Below are 19,215 nucleotides of genomic sequence, written 5' to 3'. Positions count from 1 at the left end.
GAACAAATGTGACATTTCCTTCATCTCCCTGATTCAAAGTTGAGGAGGGCAAAATGTCAAAAATAATGAGGCCAAATGGATCTGAACACTGAATACCAGTCACTGAAACAGTGCTCAGAGACTTTTTCTTCACAGTCATTACTAGAGGCTATGAGAGAAAACGCCTTGGAGGTCGTGGAATGAAGAGAAATCTGAAGCAGCTGTTAGGGAATTAGGAAAACGTCCCAGACATAGGTAGCACTCACTTGTTCATGTATTCATCCACATAGCATTGTGTGGAGTGCTAGATGCTGTGATATAAAGGAAAATAAGGCATAGTCCTAACCGTTGGGAAATACTGTGTGGGAAAAAGACATGTAAGCTGACTCCTGCTGCCTCAGGGCTTATAAATAGGAACTATTATTCTTTCAACAAATATTTATTGACCTTGTATTATATTCCAGATTCTCTTCTAGGTGCTGAGAATAATAGAGTGAACAAAGCAGATGAAATACCTCTCTTTATAGAGCTTACATTCTAGTTAGGGATGATGGAGTTGGGGAATGAATGCAGACAGTAAATAAACCGTAAATATATATTATGTTCAGTGATAGTAAGAGCCATGGAGAAAAATTAAGCAAGTAAAAGGGATAGGGATTGCCAAACTCCTCACTAATAAGGCAGCATTTGAGCAGAGATCTAAGAGGGAAGTAAAAGATAAAACCAGGTGCATATCTGGGGAAAGAATGTTTAACAATCACAGCTAATGATTTATTGAGCATTTACTATGTGTCAGATACTCTTCTAAGCACTTTACATTGCTTAATTTATTTAATTCTTTAAAAATTATATAAAGTAGGTACAATGACTATCCCCTTTGCATGTAACTTCTGAAAGTTTACAACTTAACTCTGATCTGTCTCATGAACTGAGAAAATTTATTCACTCTATACTAGAGTATAATTAAACCTCTAATTCAGAGTAGAATCATTTGAACGTATAGTAGACTTTTTAAAGACATCCTGTTTTAATATTTTTTAACACATATCTTCTCAGGACTACCACAATATTAGTTGTGGTACAAGGAATTTGCTTTCATAAATTTATTATAATGGTTTTATTTCACTGTTATTTGTTAAGATGGTTCTTATGGGGGTTAAGGGAAACAAGTCTCAGTTATCACTAAAAAATTCTAAACTAAAAATTTAAATGAAGTTTAATCATTATGTTTATATTCTAAAGGAAAAGCTCAGTGACCAAATTTGAAAGCAGGTTGGAGCCTCCTAGAGAGGCAGTAGGCAACTGGGACTTCCCCTGGGGACATATATACTGGCAGCAGGCAGTGGGGAGCTCATTCTACCACAAGGACCCTGGTGCTGGCAAACAACATTTTGGAGTCCTCCTTCTAGCCTATTAGAACCAGGGGCTTACATGCCCACTAGTTGATCAGCACCAGTACTGGGATCCCCAGCCCCCACAGCCAGCCATGCTGGGACCCAGCACTGCCCACCAGCAACACAAGACCAACCCTAGGACTTGTGAGCCTGCAACCAGGCACACCAGGACACAGCCCAAGCCACCAGGGGCTGACACCAGCCCTGGGACTTCCCAGGCCATGTAGCCAGCTGTGTCAGGACCCAGACCCACCTACCAGCAGCTAGCAGCCTCCACATGAGGCAAGGCCTGGCAGCCAACCGGCCTGGGAACTAGCCCTACCTACCAGCATGCCCACAGTAGTTGATGCCACCACAACAGAAGTGCCCACTCAGCCCACATACAAGGCACCCTTAGATTATATAGCTCTGGTGACCAGAGGGGAGTATGTAGCTAGGCCCCATAGGACATCTCCTACATAAGGTCACTTCTCCAATAACGAGAAACATAACTGACTTGCCTAATACATACAAATAAACACAGAGAATTAGGCAAAATGCGGTGATAATGGAACGTGTTTCAAATGAAGGAACGAACCTCAGAAGAAGAGCTAAGCAAAGTGGAGATGAGCAATCTACCCAATAAAGGGTTCAAGGTAGTGATCATAAAGATGCTGAATGAACTCGGGAGAAGAGTTGATGGACACAGTGGCAGACTTAACAAAGAGTTAGAAAGGGTAAAGAAGAACCAAATAGAGCTGAAGAATGCAATAACTGAAGTAAAAAATACACTAGAAGGAATCAACGGTAGATTAAATGATACAGAAGGACAGATCAACAAACTGAAAGACAGAGTAGTGGAAATCACCCAAGCTGAACAAAAAAAAAGAGAAGAATTTTAAAAGTGAGGACAGTTTAAGAGACCTCTGGGACAACAAAAGCATACCAACATTTACATTATAGGTATCTCATAGGGAAAAGAGAGAGAGAAAGGGGCAGGGAACTTATTTAAAACAAGAATAGCCAAAAATTTCCCTAACCTGGGAAAGGAAACAGACATCCAGGTCCAGGAAGCACAGAAAGTTCTAAACAAGATCAACCCAAAGAGGTCTACACCAAGACACATTGTAATTAAAATGTCAAAAAATAAAGATAAAGAGAGAATCTTAAAATCAGCAAGAGAAAAGCAGCCAGTTATGTACAAGGGAACTCCCATAAGACTGTCAGTTGACTTTTCAGCAGAAACTTTGCAGGACAGAAGAGAGTGGCTTGATATAGTCAAAGTGATGAAAGGAAAAAACCTACAACCAAGAATACTTTACCCCACAAGGCTACCATTCAAATTTAAAAGAGAGAGCAAGAGTTTTACAGACAAGCAAAAGCTAAAATTGTTCAGCACCACTAAACAGGCTTTACAACAAATGTTACAGGGACTTCCCTAAGCATAAAAGAAAAGACCACACTAGAAATATGAAAATTATGAAAGGAAAAATCTCATTGGTAAAAGCAAACATACAGTAAAGGTAGTAGATCAGCCACTTGTAAAGCTAGTAGGAAACTTGAAAGACAAGTAATAAATTATCTATATTCACAATACGTGGTTAAGGAATACACAAAACAAAAAGATGTAAAATATGGTATCAAAAAACATTAAATGTGGACAGGGGAAGGCAGGAATAAAAACTGTGGAGTTGTTAGAATGTGTTCAAACTTGAGATCAACTTAAAATAATTATACACACACACACAACCCACCCTTACACCTATAGGAACTAGAAAAAGAAGAACAAAGCCAAAATTAGTAGAAGGAAAGAAATGATAAACATCAGAGCAGAAATAAGTGAAATAGACACTTAAAACAATAGAAAAGATCAATGAAACTAAGAGCTGTTTCTTTGAAAAGATAAACAAATTGATAAACATTTAGCCAGACTCATCAAGAAAAAAGAGAGAGGACCCAAATGAATAAAATCAGAAATGAAAAAAGATGTTATAGCCAACACCACAGAAATCAAAGGATCAAAAGGGATTACTGCAAACAACTATATGTGAGTAAATGGACAACCTAGAAGAAATGGATAAATTCCTAGAAAATTTCAGTCTCCCAAGATTAAATTAGGAAGAAATAGAAAATATTAATAAACCAATTACCAGTAATGGAGTTGAATCAAGATTGATCAATAAACTTCCAACAAACAAAAGTCCAGGACCAGATGGCTTCACAGGTGAATTTTATAAAATATTTAAAGAAGACTTAATGCCTATGCCTCTCAAACTATTCCAAAAAATTGAAGAACTCATTCTACAAGGCCAACATCACCCCAATTCCAAAACCAGACAAAGACGCCACAAAAAGAGAAACTTACAGGCCAATATCATTGATGAGATACAAAAATCCTTCACAAAATATTAGCAAACCGAATCCAACAGTACATTAAAAGGATCATATACCATGATCAAGTAGATGCAAGGATAGTTCAATATTTACAAATCAATCAGTGTGATACACCACATTAACAAAACAAAGGATAAAAATCAGATGATCATCTCAAGAGTTGCAGAAAAAGCTTTTGACAAAATTCTATATTCATTTATAATAAAACTCTCAACTAAGTGGGTGTAGAGGAAACATACCTCAACATAACAAAGGCCATAAGATATCACAGACTAACAGCTAACATATATTCAACTGTGAAAAGCTGAAAGCTTTTCCTCTAAGATCAGGAAGAAGACAAAGATGCCCAGTCTCACCGATTTTATTCAACATGGTATTGAAAGTCCTAGCCACAGCAACCAAAAGTTGTTAAAAGACTAAATCCTCAGAGTTTTCATCACAAGGAAATTTTTTTTTCCTTTTTAAAAAATTTTGTCTGTATATGAGATGATGGAAGTTCACTAAACTTATTGTGGTAACCATTTCATGATGTGTGTAAGTCAGATCATTGTGCCTTAAACTTATACAGTGCAGTATGTCAATTATATCTCAATCGGGACTTCTCTGGTGGTCCAGTGGTAAAGAATCCACCTTACAATTCAGGGGACGCGGGTTCAATCCCTGGTCAGGGAACTGGGATCCCACATGATGCGGGACAACTAGGCCTGCACGCCACAACTACTGAGCTCGTGTGCCTCAGCTAGAGAGCCCACGTGCTGCAAACTACAGAGCCCATGTGCTCTGGAACCCACACACCACAACTACAGAGCCCACACGCTCTGGAGCCTGTAGGCCACAACTAGAAAGAAGTCTGTGCACCGCAACGAAAGATCCCATATGCCTCAATGAAGATCCCGCATGCTGCAACTAAGATCCGATGCAACCAAAACCAAATAATAGATCTTTTAAAATATTATACCTCAAAAAAACTGGAAGAAGAAAAAACAGTGTATAAATTATATTTTTTAAAAGATATATGCTTAAGGATAAAAGTGGGAAAGGAATGCATACAATGAAAATGTGTCTGTGTGAAAAAAATATGAAAGCAGGTTGAAAAACCTCTTCAAGGTCACTTATCACGATGAAAATAAAGAGCTTTCTGTTTTCAATTCTTTCATGAACTGAAAGGGACATTCTGGTGCATATGTGTATTTTATATGACATGCCAGTAACTTTCAACATACAGGACACCCCAGAATGGTTTCTGCCCCATCAATGGATTCAAAGATGCTTTGTCAGCTACTCTATTGAATGCCAGAATTAAAGCTTTCCTTACTGTCAGAAAGAGGGGGACTCTTAGTTAAAGGAGCTGGCTACCTCCTGCTGGTAGGATACTGTTTCCTGACAGAATTCTATGATATCAGTGAGTTTGTATAAATTTATTTCTTTTTTCAGGTACCCAAGTTATGAATTTATTAGTGATAACTCTATCTCTTGGTCAGCTGGACTACATAATCGATACACAGAAAATTCACTTCGAGGTGTGATCCTGGATATACACTTTCTCTCCCAGGCAGACTTCCTAGTGTGTACTTTTTCATCCCAGGTAAGCATTTTTAAGTGATTAATACTCTGGTTATATTGGGTCAGGAAGTTCTTGGATTTTTTTAAAATGTTAGTTTTCATGACTCAGGTACAATTTTTTTAATATTGGGGAATGATCCCTTTTGTGAAAGAATGAGAAGATTCCAGAAAACATAGCTATTTGAATGCACTGAATATTTAATTGTTTGCAAGCAATTGTTGAATACATCTCTATTGAAGCCAGCTACTGGGGTTGTTTAAAGTACTTGGCTTATTCACAGCATTTAACTGAAACAGCAAGTAATTAAGTTTACTTAATACTTTCTGATTTTGCATACAATCATTATGTAACCAGAGTCCATCCATTTCTACACATCAGTGCACTGATACTGAGAGGCTTAAATGCTCAGCATTTTGCCTCACTTGATTGCTTTATAGAAAATAAGAAAGAGTAAATCTAATTCCACTTTCAAGTCCTTTTAACATTTCTACCAAGCAAGAAACTGTACGTTATATTTAAGCAATACCATATTACAATCATTCTTTGAGTTTATTGTTACAGATATTTAATATGTTGTTGGTTTGGTGTGTGTGTTTTTATGAGTGCTCCAATCAGCCTTATATGCCCAGTGAAATATCAGCATAGAAAGATTTATTGTGGATTTTATTCAACTGTCTCATTTATGTGCATATTATTGGTTAGTTTGTTCAACAAGCTGTTAAATGATTGTTTGTGCTCAGACCTATACTAGGTGTAGAGGGAATTTCAAAGGAGATTGAAGATACAGCTCTTACCCTGGTCCAGAATCTAGTGAGCAAAATATCCACATGAAATAACCAGAGAATAATTACAAAGAAATATAAACCACGTAAGATAAATATATGCCTGAAAGCTTAGAAGAATTAGAGAAAAGAAGGTGTGAAAAGGAAAGCCACATCATTTACATGGGAATATACTGCAGAGAGTATAAAGAAATAGACAGTTTTTTATTATGTGACAATGCACACTGTCACAATGGTATGGTGATATGATTGTTGGAAAGATACTTATCCCAGCAAAGCCTGTATGAGTTCCTTCAATGTGGCATAAGAATACAACTTAAGATGCAAAGACAGCTACACAGAACAGGAGTCACATGGCAGCGGTCCTCATCAGAGGGAAAACATGAAGGCATCCATAGCTGATATTCTCCCTAATTGGGGTGAGGATCCTATCTTTGAGAAGGGGGTGGGATGAGGGGAGGAGTTGTAACTACCTAGTCCCTCTCAACTGCTTTTGAGAATCTGGCTATGTGCCTACGTGATCAACAGGTGCAAATAACACATTTTGGAATGCTTATTGTTAGAATGATTGAATCAAGAGTCACTTTCCCAGATGTACCACCTCCTCTGTAGGCCTAGATTTTAGGCCTTCCTAAAGTCTATTCCTTTAGTCCAGGGTTTCTCAACCTGGCACCGTTGGCATTTGGGGCTGGATAAGTTGTTGTGAGTTGCTGTCTTGTGCATTATAGGATGCTTAGCAGTGTCCGTGGCCAGTAGACCCTCACCTCAAGTTGTGACAGCCAACAGTGTCTCCAGACATTGCCATATATCCCGGGTAGGGGGAGTGGGAGGGCAAAATCACCCTTGTAAGAACCACTGCTCTAGTTATAAAGCTCTAAAAGTAAATAAATATATACATGTCTAAACATTTACCAACCTTACATGGAGGTAGACACTGAGACTTACAAGGATGTGCTCTATGTTTTGCTTTCCTTTGTCCAGCTCTCCTTAATAATGCCATTAGACTCATTCTGGAAAGAAAATCTTTTTTTTTCCCCTTTTCAAGGATGTACTGTAGAATTTTTGATCCTCATAGCCTCATAAGTCTAGTTTTGACCCAGAAGTCAGGACCTCTGTCACTTCATGATACTGGAAACCTGTCCAGTTTTGAAGAGCATGTTGTTTATACTACTTTCTTCTATTTTATGCATAATATCAACCTTTGTGTCTTCTTCAGACCTCAGATCCAGAGAAACAGTTTATATGAAGAAAGCGTAGTAATGAGAGGTCTGGTTGTGTCCAAAGGAATAAGATTTGTGATTATATATTATATTGTTCCTAAAAACTCTTGGCAAGTCAAAGTTCATCCAAAATAACTCTGATCATTTAAACCAATATTTTGTGTCCCAAAATAGACTTGAATACCTCAAAACATGTTAGGGCTCAGAATAAAAGTTTAACAGTAAAAAAATACCTTACATTTATATAGTGAGTAGCAGTTTGCTAAATGTGATCACCTCCTTTCTTGGTGACTAACAGCTGTAGCATTTGAGACTGTGGAATAATTCCACATTCAGTGATTAATCTTTGGGCTTCCTTGCACTCCATTTTTTGTTTGTTTTTTTTCTTTTTTGGGTGTTTTGGCTGCATTGGGTCTTCATTGCTGCGTGCGGACTTTCTTTAGTTGCAATGAGCAGGGTCTACTCTTTGTTGCAGTGCACGGGCTTCTCATTGCAGTGGCTTCTCTCGTTGCAGAGCATGGACTCTAGGCGCGCAGGCTTCAGTAGCTGTGGCACATGGGCTCAGTAGTTGTGGTGTATGGGCGTAGTTGCTCCACGGCATATAAGATCTTCCCAGACCAGGGCCCGAACCCATGTCCCCTGCATTGGCAGGCAGATTCTTAACCACTGAGCCACCAGGGAAGTCCCGCACCCCAGTATTTTTTGAAAATATTTTTAGTAAAAAGGCATTTGGTAACAGTTTAATATTTTTGTGGTGTAAACGATTTGGTTGGTGGTCTGTAGCATAAACCAAACCAAAATTGCCATAAACCAAAATCAGAATCGTTTGAAGAATGCCCCCAAAACGTCTCATCAGCAGTAGCAGTGGAGTTTGAGAAAACGTCACTGATGACATCAAAGTATCAAGCCATTGACTTCACGAGACAGAGAACAAGAATGAGGCATTGTGGGCTCTGGAGTCAGACTACCTGGGTTTAAATCCAACTTTGACCACTTAGTGACTCTGTGGCGTTTGAACAAATTACTTAGCCTATCACTGACTTTTTCCCCCCTCCCTGTAAAAATGGTAATAACAATAATACCTACTGCATAAAGTTTTTGTGAGGATTAAAGAGTTATTATATGTAAAGCACTGACAGTAGTACTCAGCAATATGTTAAATGCAATGTTAGCTGCTATTATTATTTATAAAGGAATAGGTATAGTATATCTTTGCCTGTTAGACTCTATAGTACATGGCCCCATTTCAGACTATATGATCTCACGTTTTGGAAGGAACATGAAATATGCTGTTCAAGGACTCCATTACCTCTGCTTATGGTCATGGGTGATGCTTAGGTTCCACATAGTCATTGTGTGCATTGGATGTGTGTAACAATTCTTCATAAAGAATAATAACCAGTAACATTCGGCATATTAATTCCTGTGCCAAGGTACCACCTTAACTCTATTTTATTTAGCTTATTGAAAGAGAGCGTCACCATATAATATGAATTTTCAGAAACAAAAGCTCTTCATTCCCAAAGGGTGAGTGATAAGTAATAGTATTTGCTTTAGCAAATGCAGGTAAACTTGTGTATGTTTTGACTTTAGGGAAATTAATCCACAGACTTTCCTGCAGCAAACAGAAGAAGACTAAAGCCTTACATCCAGAAGGATGATAAGAGAATAAAACAATGAGAACCAAATCTCAGCCCAGAATAAAACATGGACAACCAACTTTCAAACTTTGCTTGATGATAATCTCATTTCAAGAGATGGTTAGAAGGGATAAAAGTTTAGTATCTTCTTCATAATGTTTTGACAATCCTGAAGTTTCAGTCATGTAAACTTTCTGTCTCCTGTATACTACCCTTTGAGGACTTTTATGCTATATGACAATAGTGAGAAAGAGTTTATCTGTTGACCATGTGCTATTGTAGACAATACTGGAAGAATGAAATGTATTGTTAGAAGGAAATTGCAAGGCCTGATTGATGTTTGAGAAACTGTAGGCACAAATGTCATGGCACCTTAATCAGGATTCTTTATAAGGTTTTGGGACCCATTCTTCTCAGTCTTAGGGCTTCTAATCATTCTTGGTTTTATATCCACAAGTGAGGTCTGGGAATTCTCTCTCAAGTGAAAAGTTTTTAAAAGCCAAGAATATGACTCTACTCTCTAATTTTGTTACTATTGTTGCACTCAGTTTTCTGAATTCCTTCATCAGGGCTGTTTCTCATAGCCAAGTTTGTCCTAAAAGCCTCATAAATTGAAGAAAACAATCTTCAGGATTTAGTCTGAAAATTAGAGGCAATATTAACACTTTTCAACAGCATCAAGTAAGTTTCGAAAGCTATTCAGTGCATCGCATTCCAAACTATTCTACCAAATACTCTAATCTTGTTCTGTGTTACTGAAAGTTGCCTATGCCCTAAGCATCTAAGTTACTTTCATATTTAATGAAACCATCTAAAATATGAAGCAAAGGAATTGGAGTTCCAATTCCAGCAGTTGACAGCTCACTCAGTTGTAGATGGGCAAAATATCAGAAAGGTTTTCTTTTTTAAAATATTGTTTATCAAGTTTTAGAATCAGGTTTTATAACTCTGGAATCTGATTTACAAATATGGTTTGTAGATGTCCACTTTAAAGACTATGGGTAATCAACATTTTTTAAGGAACAGTCAACATCGTTCAGTTTCTCAATCATTAAAATCACCATAGGACAAAATTACTTTTTTTCCACCCTGAGACACTTCGCTTTGTGGCACTTAATATGACATTCTCTTGGCATTCTCTGTTGTTTCATTCCAAATCCACACACAACACAACTGGCCTCCTCACGTTTTGAATCAGATTTTGGAAAGCCCAGAGGGAGAAACCAGATACTACATTCATTTTATTCTAGACAGATGGCTCTCGATAGGAATTTCCACTGAGGTATGGTTCATGAAGCGACAGTGGATACTGTTCTCTCATTGAATAGCAAAACAAAGCAGTTTACATTAAAAGTGCACAGATATCCCAGCCTCATGCAGTGAGACAAGAGCCCACTTCCAACTTCTCACAATAGGAGATCCTTCTGGCCCTGTCAATTTTGACAAAAAACCAAGATCCCATCTGCTCTGAGAAAGCTTTGGAGGCTCATGCAAAGCTCAGCTGGTTGTTATTCAGGGGTAAAATTCAAAGTAATGGACCTTCCTCTGCTTTTTAATTTTTTTTTTTTTTAAATACAGTCATAGCTATGTTTTTTATCCTTTGGCAGGATTTTTGCTCTTACTCATTACTGTGTGTTTAGTAGTGTTCTAAAAATGATATAGTGCCACATCAACAGCAAATGAAATAAAACATGTGTGTGGCCAGGCACTGCTTTGCAAACCATAGACTACCCCTCTCAATCATGCTACCTGTCAAGTATCAAACCTGATCATTGACATCAACTGAAAGACCTCATTTATGTGTCACTTTTTTTTTTTTTTTTTGGTGGTACGCGGGCCTCTCACTGTTGTGGCCTCTCCCATTGTGGAGCACAGGCTCTGGACGCGCAGGCTCAGCGGCCATGGCTCACGGGCCTAGCCGCTCCGCAGCATGTGGGATCTTCCCGGACCGGGGCACGAACCCGTGTCCCCGGCATCGGCAGGCGGATTCTCAACCACTGCTCCACCAGGGAAGCCCTACGTGTCACTTAATTTGGATTTCTTAAGCCCAGAGAGGAAGCCTAGGTTTATTAAATGCAAACGTTGACACTACAGTAATCTTTCTAGCCCTTTGCAGTAAATTGCCCCATGGTTAATATAGAGAAAAATTTTTAATTACTCAGAATGTTATATATAGATCTTAAGGATTAAATATCACCAGGGGACTTGCATCTCCACTGCTGGACTGGTATTATGCATGGAGCAGTATTCATTCAGAAGGTACTTACTGAGTGGCTACTCTGTGGCAGGCACCGTTCTAGGTACTTATCATCAGAACCTAAGGCAGTTCAGTGTGAGACAGAGAGTTCTAATTACATTTCTGTCATTTACTAGCTCCTTTATTCATTTTTTATTTTTTGGAAATCTTTCTTTGGCATAGTTTCTTCAGCTGTAAAGTATAAATAATAACAGTGACCAACTCATAGCGTTGTTGTGAGAGTTAAATCAGTTGAGAGGAAGCATGTGTGCAAGCACAGCTATTAGAACAGTGCTCAGTAAGCTCAGCTGCTCTCATTATTGCCATTATTATGAGAAGGAGAAAGGGTCTTATATTGGTCCACTCTGTCTGAAAGTTCTACCATTCGTAATTTTTTTGGCTTAAGAAAGTACATGTGTTATCCAGCGGCCTAATACATCAACAGCTATTGATACCAAAACATAAACTGATTATTAGGATTACCCCAAAAGAAAGCACGTCCCTAAGGGTATGGGACTGAGGGGCAGTGTTGTTTTTATGAGAGTGAGAAGTTCATTAATGAAAGGAGGAAACACATTAGGGTTCATTGCCACAGTGGGCATTGTGGTCATCCGAAAGACAGTACAAAGTCTTGCATCCCTGGCTAGGGATAATTGAAAAGTGGGTGGAGGGGCCCTGAATATAAGACTCTCAGGTTTTCCCAAGGCCAGCCTTGGCCTTAAGTTATATCTTTTTGCTATTAAAATGTGAACATGGGGCTTCCCTGGAGGCGCAGTGGTTGAGAGTCCGCCTGCCGATGCAGGAGACACGCACGGGTTCGTGCCCCGGTCCGGGAAGATCCCACATGCCGCGGAGCGGCTGGGCCCGTGAGCCATGGCTGCTGAGCCTGCGCGTCCGGAGCCTGTGCTCCGCAACGGGAGACGCCACAGCAGTGAGAGGCCCGTGTACCACACACACACAAAAAAAGTGAACATGGAGAATGGGATCTGCAAGAAAAAATATGCTTAGCAGTTAACAAGCAACTGCCTGGGTTCAAAACCTGAATATGCCACTTAATAGTAGTGTAACCTTGAGCATATTCCTTAACTGACCTTTGACATCCATAAAACGAGCATGATAAAATTTTATTGGGCTTCTGACAATTAAATTAGACCTAGAAACAATGTCTGACAGAAAAAACTCAGTAAATATTAGCCTCTATCATTGTTATTGTACTTTGCTATTATTGGAGCTGCTTTGTTTTAATTATTTAGTTTCTTTCCAAATTTAGTTTCTGAATTTGAAGTTCAAGTTCCAAATCTTTTTTAGCCTCATTTTATTATAGTTTCAGTATTCTACCAGTGATCTCAATCGTACCAATATAAAATTAGTTTGTTGATGAAGTAGCAAATTTGAAAGCAAAGTTATTTTCTTGGTTCCATGTCTAGCTGAAATTCTAACACTAGAATTTGGGCAGATCTCCTTGTATTTTAGTCCCTATCTGCAAAATTAAAAATACTATCTAAACTTGGTTTCATTTACAAATTACATATAGCATGTGAAAACTGCCCCCCAGGTTCCTAAAATTCAGACTTTTTAAGGAGTTAAGTTGATGATTAACTTAATCAGATTCAATTTGCTCATAACATTTAAGAATTCCGTTTTTGATATCATGAATGACAAAGTTTTAAGGAACTGCTGGCTAATCCTAAATTGCTCCACTGAGCAGATTAACAATTACTATTAGTATTATTTTAAATATGTGCAAAAGTATTGGTGTAGGGACAGTAAAACTTCATTAACGGAGGTAACTACAAGTGGAGATGTAGGAAAATTTGACCTGAATTGAGTCCTGTGTTCACAGTGTATAATGGAAGAATTTTCTAAGCAAAATGATAGTATTCTCTCTTTGGTCTTCACCTATTCTTATAAAAGTTTCTGAAACCCATTTACTCTATAATGAATATATTTGTTAATTGCTTAAAATGTTATACCTCCATTAAGATAATTATAGTTTTTCACCAAGCATGAAGCTCAAGGAATGAGGCTCAGATTGTGGAATTCCAGCTGCCATCCAGTGGGAATGGTAGGTATTTTTTGGACAGAGGAATCTTTTAAGTAGCCTTAAAAGAGGCATCAGGTAGATGCCTCGTCCCCAAAGGCTGGTTCATCTTATTTCAGTCTAGATGCTACTGTCTACACATCACACACATCACACTTTAGAACAGAAGTAGCAGATATATTTTAGCTCATTTGGCAATAGTTGATTGTCAGTAATTACATGAATTTCGGTTGAGAAGAGTTCTGAGACCAAGTCCAAATTAGCATAAATGAGTATGTGATTTATTAACACTGAATGAAGGAAAGGGAGCAGCAGCATTCGTGTAAAGTATTTATAATCCTGATTCTAATCCTGAACCTTGAATTCACCAAGGGCATAGACTGTGTCTTACTCATTTTTGTACCACTAGTGCCCAACATGGAACACTCTGTGGCTCTTAATAAATTTTTATTAAAATTAAAATTTTATATTTTAATTTTAATTCATATTTTAAAAAATATGAATTTATGAATTCATAAAATACTTTGCACTATATATACACATACTTTTTTCTCTGAGAGATCTTAATTGTAATTATCTTTTATGTTAAAAAAAAAAGATACAAGCACAGAAATGAAGAATGACTTGTACCATCATCTGAGAGCAAATGGACTGAAAACCTGTGACTAGAACCCACTGCTTCTCATTCTCTCAGTCCTGGTCCTAGTCTAGTCCTAGTCTCTTTGGCCAAGAGCTTTCGGATTGCTATGAAGGAGATCTTACACATACTAACCAATTTTTTTTCATACTTTCCCAAGGTCTGTCGAGTTGCTTATGAAATCATGCAAACACTGCATCCCGATGCCTCTGCAAACTTCCATTCTTTGGATGACATCTACTATTTTGGAGGCCAAAATGCCCACAACCAGATTGCCATTTATCCTCACCAACCTCGAACTGCAGATGAAATCCCCATGGAACCTGGAGATATCATTGGTGTGGCTGGAAATCATTGGGATGGCTATTCTAAAGGTGTCAACAGAAAACTGGGAAGGACGGGCCTATATCCCTCCTACAAAGTTCGAGAGAAGATAGAAACAGTCAAGTACCCCACATATCCTGAGGCTGAGAAATAAAGCTTAGACGGACGAGAAAGAGAACCAAACTCAGTTCAAACTGTTTGAGCCAAACAGTAGATGAAGAAGGCCCCAACCTAATAACTCATGAGTCAACACCTTCATCACCAGGAGCAGCTGGGATCTGACAGATGCTTCATTGGTGGAATTCCTCTTTAACAAGGGCTACCGTGCCCTCAAAACCATGCACAGTCCGATAATGTACTCACGTATAACATACAAACAGGTTGTTTTCTACTTTACCCGTTCTTTCAAGATTATGTCCCCATGAAACAAACACTGCCACATTGTCTAATTTAAGTGACACAGACATTTTGTGTGAGACTTCAAACATGGTGCCTATATCTGAGAGACCTATGTGACCTAATGAGATGACTCAAATAGCTCCCTCCTGTGGGGAGCTTGATTCTTAGCCAGTGGTGGTATTGTAACCACTGAATTCACTCCAATCAACAGATTCAGAATGAGAATGGATGTTTTTGTCTGGAATTTTTTTTTTGAGTAGTTGTACCAGTTCATCCACCTCATCATTAATAAGTGAAGGATACAACAGAAAATAAAATATTCATACTCCATTAGGAACTTTTGTAAAACAATACCATGAACAGATTCTTTAGTACTCAATGTTTCCGGACATTCTCTTTGATAACAAAAAATAAATTTTAAAAAGAGGGATTTTGTAAAGTTTCTAGAATTTTATATCATTAGATGATGATGTGGCCAGCTTTATAGTGGAAAATGTTGATAAAAAGAGTTTTCTAGTTGTGCTTTACTTTTTTTTTTTTTTTTTTCTGTTTCAGATTGAGTGGCTTAGCTCAGAGAGTCATTGGTCCATTTTAACACTGAAAACTGAGTTTAGTTGGTGCACATTACAGAGTTGCTCAGAACCATCTTAGGGAAATTTTATTTTATTATTTTGGACATTGTTTATTTGATTTAATTGAATCAAATAATCATACTCCTCACTGCCAGAGGAACTATCCCCTCCACTTCCAAGCTAACAATTTCAGGCTTGTTCTTTCTTATTGTGGCTATTGTCACTTTTTGTGAGTTGAGACCTGTTGTTTTATCCAGGAAATGATTCGTGCCCTTTCCTATCATGTCCTGCTTTTGAGAGTACCAGGGGCTCTGTTTCCTTTTTTTTTTTTTAATTAATTACTTTATTTATTTATTTATTTACATTTGGCAGCATTGGGTCTTCATTGCTGTGCGCAGGCTGTCTCTATTTGCAGCAAGCGGGGGCTACTCTTTGTTGCAGTACACAGGCTTCTCATTGCGGTGACTTCTCTTGTTGTGGAGCACAGGCTCCAGGTGCGTGGGCTTCAGTAGTTGTGGCGCACAGGCTCAGTAGTTGTGGCTCAAGGGCTCAAGAGCACAGGCTCAGTAGTTGTGGTGCACGGGCTTAGTTGCTCCCTGGCATGTGGGATCTTCCCAGACCAGGGCTCGAACCCATGTCCCCTGCACTGGCAGGTGGATTCTTAACCACTGAGCCATGAGGGAGGTCCCTGGCTCTGTTTCTGAAGTATGCATCTCATACTACATAGAGTTTGGTGAACAAAGGAGAGGAACCAGTATGAGACCCAAAATGGACTTGGGATTAACTCTTCCAAATACTTCCTTTTAGTAATTCCACCTCAGAATCACTTTGGAAGACAAGACTTTGATGCTCTCTCTGCTTTCTCTCTGAACATCACTTTTCTCCGTATAAGAACACTTCCTCTTTTCTGTAGCCTGCCTCTTTTAGATGCCTGGTAGGAGTATTTCATAGCATTGTTTTACCTTCTGAAAGAAAAATTTGATCCATGTAGGAACCAGTAGCAGGCCTGGTATTAAATATCAGGAATCCTAGACAGAAAAGCCCTGTCCTTCACATCATCTCTAAATGAAAATACCTATATGTAAAATATCCCCACCAAACTTCCCTATATTCTTTCTGCCTTTCCTCTCAGGTCTCCCAGAACTAACCATCTAGTGTCAGTAAGCAATTTTCAGTTTAGTTTTGGTACAAATAAGTCGTTTGAAACAAAAATATCCAACTAAGCAGAGGTACTTTTGAATATGACTTATTTTCTAATTCTCATCTCACTTGTCATCAGAACATCAGTAACCATGGGTTTTTATTTCCTCTGCTGAGATTTCCTGTTTTTATTCATTACAAGCATGTTTTCCTTTACTTTTTGAACATCATTACAATAAATGCTTTAAAATCCTTTTCTGCTAAATCTAATATCTGAATCATCTCAAAGTTGGTCTCTATTTGTCTTTTCTCTAGAAAAAGAATCACAGTTTTCTGGTTATTCAAATGTTGAGTAACTTTAGATTGTATCCTGCATGTTATAAATGTTAATGTTGTGGATTCTGTTATATTCCTCTGAAGAGTGCCGACGTTTTTGTCTGTGTTAGCAGGCATTTAACTTCATTGAACTCAAACTGTAAACTATGTCTTAGGCAACAGCACAAATCCCAATTATTTTATCTTTAGCTGGAGCCTGCCCCACACATATATGGTTCAGGAGTCAGCTAGAAATATGGGTAGATTTTACACACACAATTTGGAGCTCTCTTTCTTTGCCTTTCTATCTTCTGAGACTTCTATCCTCACCTTCCAGCAGCTGTGGTTGCTCTGATTCTGTGGTGTCCTCTGTTTCTTCAACCATAAAGACAGCTGTTTTCTATCAGCCTAAAAGCCATAAAAAATGGGAAAATCACCTTGTACCCTTCCCTTCTAAGTTGCAGCCTCTTTCCAGAATTCACCTGCTTTTTTTGTTCAATATCCAATTGCTTTGGGTAGCCTTTTTGTATTTTGTCAAAAGTTGATCATTGTTATCCATTGGAAGATCTGTTCAGTAGGTGCTTAAACTCTGTCATACAGGAAGTGAAACTCTGAAGCAGAGAGTTGAAATGAAAAAGTATGGTTGGGGAGGGAGGGGTCTCTGTTTAGATTCTGACCTTAATAGCTAAGCAGCCAGTAGCTTTAAGCAGGAAGGAAAAATGAAGAACTAACCAAATTGTTAAACCTGCAGGTGTGAAGGGCTAATGAATACTGCTGACCATTTCCTTCTGAAAAGCTTTTCTGAGCCACTCTTTTTTTTTTTTTTTTCTTTCTTTTTTTTTTTGCGGTACGCCGGCCTCTCACTCTTGTGACCTCTCCCATTGTGGAGCACAGGCTCCGGACACGCAGGCTCAGCAGCCATGGCTCACAGGCCCAGCCACTCCACGGCATGTGGGATCTTCCCGGACTGGGGCACAAACCCGTGTCGCCTGCATTGGCAGGCGGATTCTTAACCACTGCGCCACCAGGGAAGCCCTGAGCCACTCTTTTGCAAATCATCAGGTACATGCTATACAAGCTGCCTTGTTGGGAGGACTGACATTTCTTCACCACTGTTATATTTTCGCCATGAGGACCTGGTACTTTAAAACCCTACATGGTTTTGAATTGTGTGTAAAACTCTACATGGTATTGAATTGTTTGACCAGTGCTAGATTAGGAAGATTTGGGTCTTTTCCTTCTTACAAGACCCATTTGTGAAAGAGCCTTACCTAGAAAACAAAGTTATTAGCCTGGGCTCATTGAATGTGGATACCAGCATCCTGCATACTAATCACAAAACAGTTACAAAAGTTCTTTCCGGTCCTATCACTCAAGTCTGATTTAGTGCTGAGCTGAACTTAAAGAGTTCATGCCTGTTGTCAAAGGGCTCCCAGCCCTAATCCAGGGTTTCTTTGTGTCCCAGGTGAATTGAGACTAGTTGCTTCCCTCTCTGAGCTTTAGTTTTTTTCTATCATATAAAGCCTAACCTGTTTCCTGGGTTCCATCTTTAGAAAGTTGAGAACAGGGCTTCCCTGGTGGCGCAGTGGTTGAGAGTCCGCCTGCCAATGCAGGGGGCGCGGGTTCGTGCCCCGGTCCAGGAGGATCCCACGTGCCACGGAGCGGCTGGGCCCATGAGCCATGGCCGCTGAGCCTGCGCGTCCGGAGCCTGTGCTCTGCAACGGGAGAGGCCACAACAGTGAGAGGCCCACATACCACAAAAAAAAAAAAAAAAAGAAAGAAAAAGCACATCTAAAAAGCTATCTCATAGAGTGATTGTCATCATCCTTTAGCTAGAGAGACTCTAATCACTGTATATTCAGTAAGCAGGAAAAGTACTGGAGTCTAAATGGTGCCTCTAGAAGAATCTCCTCTGCCTCAATGAGAATAAATCTCTCTTACTTAAGGTGCAGTAGACATATCCACTTTGACTATAACCAACCGCCTGATTTTTCATTTGCGCTCCTGGGAGGCTGTGCAATAGCCAGGATCAGTAGTCTCATATAGAACAGATTTGTGGCTTAGGGGTTGACGATTTGGGGACTGGGCTTTAACACCCTAATTTATGCCAGATACAGACTCTAGGGAATTTTTTAAGTGCTGTGCCCAGAAGGAAGCACAAAGGAGAATTTGCCTCTATACTTACTGGTTCCTGATGACAGTCTCCCTTTTGGAAACATGGAGGGAGCTGTTCCAGGATCCTTTGAAGGGCAGAGGCAGGCCGTGGCAAGCTCTTTGGCTTCAACTTTCATTGATATTATGCGTGTTTGAGCACTTGCCCCTCAACAGTGCATTCACTTTTGGTTCTTTATACAAGTAAGAAGCTCTGACTCTTAGTACTCAGCTCTTCAGCCTTGCCATCTGCAGTCCAGTTCAGTTGCCACCTGCTTTCTCCTCTCCTTATTCTTTTTTTTTTAATATTACATATTTTTAACATCTTTATTGGAGTATAATTGCTTTACAATGTTGTGTTAGTTTCTGCTGAATAAGTAAATCAGCTATACGTATATATATATCCCCATATCTCCTCCCTCTTGTGTCTCCCCCCCACCCTCCCTAT

At 39.1% G+C, this 19,215-nt stretch overlaps 1 protein-coding gene across 7 annotated transcripts in view; it reads left to right on the top strand.

Annotated features, from left to right (window-relative positions):
* The window catches only part of FUT8 (fucosyltransferase 8), a 350,097-nt gene extending 334,983 nt beyond the window's left edge, over positions 1–15,114 (top strand). For all 7 annotated transcript variants that reach the window (XM_059059069.2, XM_067028315.1, XM_059059067.2 and 4 more), the window contains 2 exons: positions 5,181–5,331; positions 14,027–15,114. In XM_059059069.2, the coding sequence (XP_058915052.1) occupies positions 5,181–5,331; positions 14,027–14,344 (469 nt within the window). In that variant the 3' untranslated portion in view covers positions 14,345–15,114. The remainder of the gene's footprint in view (positions 1–5,180; positions 5,332–14,026) is intronic.
* The last annotated feature ends 4,101 nt before the right edge of the window (positions 15,115–19,215 follow it).

The sequence above is a fragment of the Kogia breviceps genome, chromosome 3 (genome assembly GCF_026419965.1).
Source record: "Kogia breviceps isolate mKogBre1 chromosome 3, mKogBre1 haplotype 1, whole genome shotgun sequence".
NCBI classification, from domain to species: domain Eukaryota; kingdom Metazoa; phylum Chordata; class Mammalia; order Artiodactyla; family Physeteridae; genus Kogia; species Kogia breviceps.
This window is presented reverse-complemented; position numbering and strand designations above follow the sequence as displayed.